The sequence below is a fragment of the Theropithecus gelada genome, chromosome 2 (genome assembly GCF_003255815.1).
Source record: "Theropithecus gelada isolate Dixy chromosome 2, Tgel_1.0, whole genome shotgun sequence".
Taxonomy (NCBI): Eukaryota; Metazoa; Chordata; class Mammalia; order Primates; family Cercopithecidae; genus Theropithecus; species Theropithecus gelada.
The window spans coordinates 128442457-128451148 of NC_037669.1; the positions used below are offsets into that span (position 1 = coordinate 128442457).

General features: G+C 47.1%; 1 protein-coding gene across 1 annotated transcript; it reads right to left on the minus strand.

Annotated features, from left to right (window-relative positions):
- Window positions 1-2510: 2510 nt before the first annotated feature.
- Window positions 2511-8640, minus strand: LOC112619078 (keratin, type II cytoskeletal 6C). The gene is made up of 9 exons (XM_025376909.1): window positions 7967-8640; window positions 6857-7071; window positions 6463-6523; window positions 6209-6304; window positions 5920-6084; window positions 5293-5418; window positions 3661-3881; window positions 3404-3438; window positions 2511-3289 (listed from the first exon to the last, which is right to left on the minus strand). Exons 1-9 carry the CDS (start codon window positions 8504-8506, stop codon window positions 3054-3056), a joined length of 1695 nt encoding a protein of 564 aa, XP_025232694.1. The 5' UTR covers window positions 8507-8640; the 3' UTR covers window positions 2511-3053.
- Between the last annotated feature and the right edge of the window lie 52 nt (window positions 8641-8692).

Genomic DNA, 8692 nt, shown 5'->3' on the forward strand with positions numbered 1-8692 from the left:
CTTATTGCTGCCAGGAAAGTTTTGGTAGATTCTTTGAAATTTTCTACATTGACTAAATGTCATATGAGAATAAAGAGAGTTTTTAAAAAAATTTTCTAATATATATTACTTTTATTGCTTTTTCTCATCTTACTGCTGCAGTTAAACTTCCAGTACAATGCGAGTAACAGTGGAGAGAGGGGACATGTCTGCCTTGCTCTCGAACTATGTGAAAACAGCCTAGTCTCTCGCTATTAAGTATGATGTTAACTATGGGATTTTTTATTTTTCTTATGTTCTTCACCAAGTTGAGGAAGGTGCCCTCCATTTCTTGTTTGCTGACAGGCTTGTTTTCTTTGAAACACGAATTGGTGTTGGGTTATATAATCAACTTTTTCTGCATCAATTGATATATTATTTTTCTTTTTTAGTCCTCTGATATGGTAGATTTTATTGATGGCTTTTGAATGTTACACTAGCCTCACATATATATGATAAATCCTGGTTAGTTATGGTGTATAACTTTTAAGTACTTGGTAGGATTAAATTTGGTAATATTTTGTTGAGCAATTTTGCATCTATGTTTATAAAAGGTATTGGTCTATAGTTTTCTTTTCTCAAAATGTCTTTATCTAGTTTTGGTGTTAGAGTAATACTGACCTCTGTAGAATGAGTTATAAAGTGTTCTCTCTGCATCTGTTTCCCAGAAGACATTGTAGACAATCGGTATCATTTCATTTTTAAATGTTAATAGAATTAACCAATAAAAATATCTGGGCCCGGTACTTTCTTTTAGAGAGGCTATAAATTATTGATTCAACTTATTTAATAGGTATGTGAGTATTCCAATCTATTTCTCCCTGTGTGAATTTTGGTAACCTGTGTCTTTCAAGGATTTGGTGCATTTCATCATAGTTTCAAGTTTGTTCATTTGTAGTTTTCCTTTATTATGCTTTGAATGTCCATATACTATAAGATTTTTATTTTTTATATGGATACACATATATGCACATTGTTTTAAACCTCCTTTTGGTATACTCCTACATCCTAGATAATTTACCTTGTCAGTTATTTTCCTTTTCATTATACCTCATGAGTATATAACTGTATGTGTGGTCAGTGGGCTTGGGTCAGTTATGACATGCGTGCTGTTGGGGAGATCAGGAGGGCAATGAGGAGACATCAATGTCGGAAGCTGCCCATGTTGCTGAGGAAAAGCCTAAGGGTGAACACAGCGGGAATCTGACACAGCAGGATCCTGAAACACCTTCTGTGAATTTGCCAACCAAATAAAATGTCTCTAGTGATGTGGGAGCCAAAATGTTAGGGGGATAATTGTCACTCCTGAGGAAAACAGGAACTGAGGTTGCCCAAAGGCAACGCTAGCTGACCATCCGCTCATATCCTGAGACTTTCCTTAGCCATTCAGAGATGCCAGTCCAGTTCACAGACAGGCCAGTTCACTCCTGAGGGAGGAATATAACTGTCTCTTCTGATAAACAGACTCGGTTTCATGGAATCTCTGTGAGAGGCTTAGAGTACGAAAGGGAGGGAATTTCCATTCTTGTTTTGCTTTCCCATTTCAAGGAATAAGCATGTGAGTTTTGTGCCTGGCTGTTTGGTTTTTTATTTTTTATTTTTCAATTTATTTTTTGAGACAGAGTCTTGCTCTGTTGCCCAGGCTGGAGTACAGCAGCGTGATCTCAGCTCACTGCAACCTCCCTCCTGCTCCCGGGTTCAAGTGATTTTCCTGCCTCAGCCTTCCGAGTAGCTGGGATTGGCACCCACCACCATGCTCAACTAATTTTTATATTTTTAGTAGAGATGGGATTTCACCATGTTGGCCAGGCTGGTCTCAAACTCCTGACCTCAGGTGATCCACCCACCTCAGCTTCCCAAAGTGTGGGGATTACGGGTGTGAGCCACCGCCCCCAGCTCTTTGGATTTTAATTGTATCAGCTTTAATGTCCCATTTCCCTGTTGTGAAGATTACTGTGGTGCATATCCATGTGCGTATAGCTTTCTGCATTTGCACGTTCTCCTCAGGATACATTTCCAGAGGTGTAATTTCAGTTCTAAGTAGGCACATATTGATTGCTGTTGATACACCTTGTCAAACAATTTTCTTAGTCATGGGGCAATTCTAAGTATAAATAAAGTATCTTATTTTCTTCTCATGTGACTTTTATTCTATTTGGCCAAAAATGGTTCTCCGCCTGGGCATTTAGGCCAAGCGCCAGTGTATAAGGAGGAGTAGTCTTAGAGACCAAGTCAGAGGCACTGGGCTGCCAGTTCCTACATACAGTAAAACGAGAGTGGACAATCATGGTGGACCAAATGCCTCCCACACCACTTGCCAAACATTTAGGAGGAATTTGATCTGAGAAGAGACCTGAATATCAGGATACCATAGTGCTGTTAATTGAACCTCTCTAAAGGAGAAGGTTTAAGCACATGGGGATATGGATTATCAGTTAAAAATAAAAAGGCATTTGTCAACTGAAAAAGCTGAAGAAATATTGGTACCATGCATTCTTTAAAACCTGCTTTATTTAGAAATTACAAAGAGCAAAGAGCAGAGAATTCATCACAGGGAGACAGACTGTATACATCATACGACTAGTCACTTGCACTTCCATGGATACTGCAGGGGGAGTTCACAATACTTTTAAGGTAGGGAGTTTGGGGGCCAATGGAAAATAAGTGGAAGCTGTTCTGACATAAGCCCCAGGCAGTTTTCAGTAATGAAAAGGAGCAGAGATCATTTTCTTATCATGCTCAGCCTCAGAGATAACAATTTTGGAGGCAAGAAATTAATAATTTAGTAACAGAGTGAAGCTCCAGTGGTGATTACATCATGATGTAAAATCAGAGGTTGATCTGATGGTGAGCAATGGGTGCTCAGATGGGGCTGGTATAGACAGACGAAGTGAGGGCACTAAGCATCCATCCCCAGCTCTACCTGGGAGAGCAGGGGAGACTGGAAGCCAGGAGAGGACAGGCAGCCTGAGGAGAGGGCTCTGCAGCCAGAGAGGGGCCTGAGAACTGTGGGACCGAGAGCTGGTGGCAGCAATTCAGTGCTTGTAGCTCTTCCTGCTGGAGGAGGAGGTGGTGGTGTACTTGATGGTGGAACTGCCGCCTCCAACAGAGCTGAGGCCACCTCCAATGGCTCTGCCGCTGCTGGAACTGAAGCCACCTCCAACGCCAAGACCACTGCCATAGGAGTAGCTGCTTCCTCCACCCAGGCCTAAGCCACTGCCGACACCGCTGGCACCGCCATAGCCACTGGAGACGGTGGATTGTACCACAGCTGTGGTGGGGAGGGGGACAAGGACACAAGAAGCCACGGTGAGCTCATCTTGTCAGCCTGAGCCCAGTCAGAAGAGTGCAAGGGCAGGGGAGGAAGGCAAGCAAAGGTACTTACAGATGTTGACTTGTCCAACGCCTTCGCCATTCAGCCTGTGGAGAGGAACACAGGGAGGGTGAGACCTGAGAGAGCCCTTCCTTCCCTGGACCAGTGTGGGCAGCCTCGGTGTGTGGAAGAGTCCATGGGAAACAGCTCTTAGTTTTCTCTCAAGAAAAGCAATTATGGCCATGGGCAGTGCACCCTAGAGTTGTGCTCAGTGCCAGGCACCTTGAAGATGGACTCAACTGTTGGAGGAAGCCGCGTCAGTTACCCACCTGCACTCCTCGCCCTCCAGCAGCTTGCGGTAGGTGGCAATCTCCACGTCCAGGGCCAGCTTCACGTTCATCAGCTCCTGGTACTCCTTCAGCAGCCGGGCCAGGTCCTGCTTGGCCTTCTGCAGGGCATCCTCCAGCCCTTCCAGCTTGTTCTTGGCATCCTTGAGTGCCATCTCCCCACGCTGCTCAGCATCAGCAATGGCGGCCTGCAGGCTGGCACACTGGAAGAGGAAAGAAATAGAAGGAACTTATCATCCAGTCTTCCAGAGGAGACTAAACCTGGCTGGTTCTTTTCTAGTGAAGAAGGGCTCAGGGGCCCAGAATTGATGGTGAATGAGCTCTGACTCTTCTTGTCTATTGTTTTTTTATTTTACAGTTTTTGTCCAGTCTGGTTCATTTGAAAAAAAACAAAACAAAACTCATAACCCTTTTTGTGAACCACTCTGCAGGAGAATGTGGATATGTACTACTGGGAGACACTGCAGTGGACATAGACACTGGAAGAAATGGACCTGCTGGTTTGTTTGGATTGTTGTCTCCACAGTCAAATCAAGACCACTTATGATTACCTCATATAGATGCCACTAACATACACGAAATTAAGACCATCCTGAAGTGAGGTGATGAGTCTTCATATAAGACTGCTGAGACCTTGCCTTCCTCCCACTCAGAATCTCTCATCTACTTGGGTAACACTTTTTTGTCTTTCGCCCTTCCTCTACTCTCTCTTTTATCTTGAGTCTCGAGCAGATTTAAAACAACGTTCCTTGTGCTTTCTTACCTGCCCTTTTCTTTTTCAATTTGTTCCTTTGCAGTTTCCAAGTCAGTCTTCCTATGGAAATACATCCAATTCCTTCCAAGCTTGTCCAACCTATAGCCCACGGGCCACATGCAGCCCAGGATGGTTTTAAATACAGCCCAACACAAATACTTAAACTTTCTTAATACATTATGAGAGTTTTTTTCTTTTTCTTTTTCTTTTTGAGACAGAGTTTTTCTCTGTCACCAAGGCTGGAGTGTAGTGGCGTGATACCGGCTCACTGCAACCTCCGCCTCTGCGGCTCAAGCGATTCTCCTGCCTCAGCCTCCTGAGTAGCTGGGACTACAGGCATGTTCCACTATGCCTGGCTAATTTTTTTGTATTTTGAATAGAGGCAGTGTTTCACCATGTTGGTCAGGCTTGTCTCTCACTCCTGACCTCATGATCCACTAGCCTCAGCCTCCCAAAGTGCTGGGATTACAGGCATGAGCCAACAGACAAGACTGTACGTTTTTTGTTTTGTTTTGTTTTAGTTTATCAGCTATTGTTTGTATTAGTGTATTTTATGTGTGGCCCAAGATAGTTCTTCTTATTCCACTGTGACCCAGGGAAGCCAAAAGATTGGACACTCCTGATCTAAACCATGTTTTTGCAGCTCTGAGCACCTTGACTGGTTCTCTCACCTGTTTGTGTCATGCCCTAGGTAGGATCCGTGTCTCCTAACCAGTGGGTACCCAGTAACGGTAGGAACTGATAGTCTCCTCTCCCTGGTTTTCATTAGTTCCAGGGGGATTTTCCCTAATATAATGGCTGATGACTGCCTGAGGAAATGACAAGAAAATGCTTCGGTTCTCCATTGCCCTTCACCTTACCTGCTTCTTGACGTGGTCAATCTCAGATCTCAGCCTCTGGATCATGCGGTTGATCTCAGCAATCTCCTGCTTGGTGTTGCGCAGGTCGTCCCCATGTCTGCCCGCTGTGACCTGCAGCTCCTCGTACTGCAGTCCAGAGGTGGAGAGAGAGACAGTGTCTACGGGTTCTTACCTGGCTAACGATGACTTTCACTTGTGTATCATGCATGTCATGAAGTGAACCTAATGGCTTCTCCCCAAGGAACTTGAGGAAAAGCTGATGTTATGTGGTGGGTGGATACTAAACACTAGAGTCACAGACCATCCTCATTATGGCACCATTGCCTGCCTAGTTTCTTTAGGGAGTACAAATTTTCTGTACCATTTTCTAAAAGTCAGCAATCAGGATGAAGCTAAATGCAGAGATGACTAGGTCCTTGCCTATGGTAGTTTTCCTCCTGCATTGGGCTCTTTTTCCTCCTTGACTTGGGCATAAGTTCCGCAAATGTCTACTCTAATAGTGCAGGTGCACGTCCTGTGAGAGGACCCTGGCTTCCTGTAAGGGGATGTCCCCAGTGAAGTCTGCAGTTCTCTGGCATTCAGGGCTGGACACAGGGATTCCTCAGCGGCTGCCCACCCTCTGCTCACCTTGCTCTGGTACCAGGACTCGGCCTCAGCCCGGCTCCTCTGAGCAATCTCCTCGTATTGGGCCTTGACCTCAGCGATGATGCTGTCCAGGTCCAGGTTGCGGTTGTTGTCCATGGACAGCACCACGGATGTGTCTGAGATGTGGGTCTGCATCTGGGACAGCTCCTGCAGAACAGAAGGTCATAAGATCAACTTCACTTCTGACATTTACAGAGATACCCAGCCCTATACATCTTCTCCCCTTTGCAGACCCCATCAGAGTAAACAGAAGGACAGTGGAGATGCTTACTGCTTCATACAAGGCTCTCAGGAAGTTGATCTCGTCTGTGAGAGTGTCTGCCTTGGCTTGCAGTTCAACCTTGTTCATGTAGGCAGCATCCACGTCCTGGGGAAAGAGCCAACAACCTGGAGTTACCTGAGCACAGCTTCCCAATCTACCCACCTTCTAGTTCCCCTACCGATTCTCCTCTCCCAGGTGAGTGACAACACAGAGCCACTTCTGTCCTTCTAAGTGAATTTGAACCCCCGACTTCATCTGCTCACCTTCTTCAGAGTCACAAATTCATTCTCTGCTGCTGTGCGCTTGTTGATTTCATCCTCATATCTGCAGGAAGGAAGGCATGGGATATATTAGAGCCAGTGGGTAGGATGAAACAGAAAAGCAGCCTGGGATCCAACATTTTCCCAAATGGAATATATTCTAATTGAGCTTTCCTGTCATAGAGCACCTAAGGGACGGTTTTTGCTTCTCCTAAATTTGTCACTTCTTTAATCTCCCTATCCTCCCATAACCATTTGTGGTTCTTGCAGGTTTGCTCCTAGGGACTAATTTGTGCTTTCCGTTTCCATGGACATGGGTTGTTAGGAATCCCACCCCCATCTGGCCCTGGTCACCCAATAGTCTTGAAGTGTGTGCTGCAGGAAACTGAGTCCTCACTTGTTCTTGAGGTCCTCCACTAGGTCCTGCATGTTTCTCAGCTCTGAGTCCAGGCGGCCCCGTTCCCCGACGATACTGTCCAGCTGCCTCCTGAGGTTGTTGATGTACTGCTCGAACAATGGCTCCAGGTTCTGCCTCACGGTCTTGGTGCCCTGCTCCTGCAGCAGGGTCCACTTGGTGTCCAGAACCTTGTTCTGCTGCTCCAGGAACCGCACCTGGAGGGGAAGCAAGACGGTCATTTTCCAGGCAAAGGAAGGAAGAAAAAGTGTCTGATATCTGGTTTCCTGGCAGGTCCAGGAGGTCCCCATGGTGCTGGGCTACTACAGTGCATGTAGAGAGGCTCAGGCTGGGCTCTGCTCCCCCAACCCCTTCTCCTTTGTACCCCACCAATCTCACTAGAGAAATTGTCCCACGGACCATGGAGATGTTCTCACTCTCTAAGCTACTGAACATATTAGTGAGTTTCAACATGTCTTTTCCTTCCTTTCCCAGCCACAATCACAAACATAGTTATAAAATATTATTCATCTGATAAATTTTACACAGTTTTTATTACTGATAGGACCTCAGTTAGAAGAGGTGTTAAATGTTGCCCAGTGATTCGATTCCAGTCTCATTACCCATTTGTGCAAGTGTCTCCTCTAAAACATCCTGATGTTATGGTCATTCTTTGTTTTGAGGATTAATTAACATTTCCACATAACGTGTAAGTGTCTGAAGTCTCTCTTTTCTTAATCTAGCCAAAATATCCTTTCTTTTGTTTCCAATTTTTTTTCATCTTACCCAGACCACAGAGTGTAATTTACTAGCCCATGTCCTCCTGGCATTTTCTTAGATACTTCAGAGGGAAGAGTTACCCTACTCCACTCTCTGATGGCATCATCTGTGCTTCAGGGTTATGAAAAGCTATGGCTCTCCCTAGGCAGGAGTGAGAACCAATCCGGAGATCCCATGTGGGAGTGATGCCCATCCCTGATACCTGCTGTGCATGGGCAGCCACTTGCACTGAGTCCCCTTCTCCCTCCCTCCTAGGTCTCCCTGGCAGGAATGTGTTGGTCCTCTGGTCTGGGGACCCTGAAGTGCCCCATGGAGGGCATGGCCCTGGCTCACCTTGTCGATGAAGGAGGCAAACTTGTTGTTGAGGGTCTTGATCTGTTCACGCTCCTCGGCCCGCACCCGCTGGATGGTGGGGTCGATTTGCAGGTTGAGGGGAGTCAGGAGACTCTGGTTGACGGTGACCTCTTGGATGCCTCCAGGGGGGCACACAGGGAAGCCAGGGCCCCCAAAGCCACCAGCAAGGCCGGCTCCACCACCCAGACCAAAGCCAATGCCGGCTCCACCACCGAAACCAAATCCACTCCCGGCGCCACCAAAGCCATAGCTGCCTCCGGCTCTGCTGCCATAGCCGCCACCGATGGCACAGCTGCCCCCTCCAATGGAGATCCTCTTGGAGCCCCCCAGGCCATACAGGCTGCGGCTGCCAAAGCCAGCTCCTCCACATGCGCCACCCAGGCCACCACTGCCCCTGGAGCGGGACACGGAGACGCTGCTGAAGCCAGAGCGGCTGACCCCAGGGAGCCTGGCTGAGCCGGCACTGAAGCCCCTGCGGCTGCTGCTGTGGCTCCTGATGGTGGTGGATGTGCTGGCCATGGTTCCAGGAGATGAGAGGGCTGTGGAGAGCGTGAGAGGCTGGAGGTGAGAGGGAAGAGAAGCAGGACTAAGAATCAGGCTCCGGGCAGCAGCTTATATATGGAGAGCATGGGCTGGGCCCAGTCCTGGAAGGTGAGCTTGCAGGTTGGGAAGGGCTGGGCTTTACAAATAATGAGATCACACCTG

What these genes read in the sequence shown, in the direction of transcription:
- LOC112619078 (XM_025376909.1), bottom strand. Translation starts at nt 8,506, where the DNA reads ATGGCCAGCACATCCACCACCATCAGGAGCCACAGCAGCAGCCGCAGG. An exon ending in GTGGAGGACCTCAAGAACAA is followed by an intron (nt 6,524 to 6,856) that starts GTGAGGACTCAG and finishes TCCTTCCTGCAG; the next exon opens with ATATGAGGATGAAATCAACA. An exon ending in AATTTGTGACTCTGAAGAAG is followed by an intron (nt 6,305 to 6,462) that starts GTGAGCAGATGA and finishes CTCTTTCCCCAG; the next exon opens with GACGTGGATGCTGCCTACAT.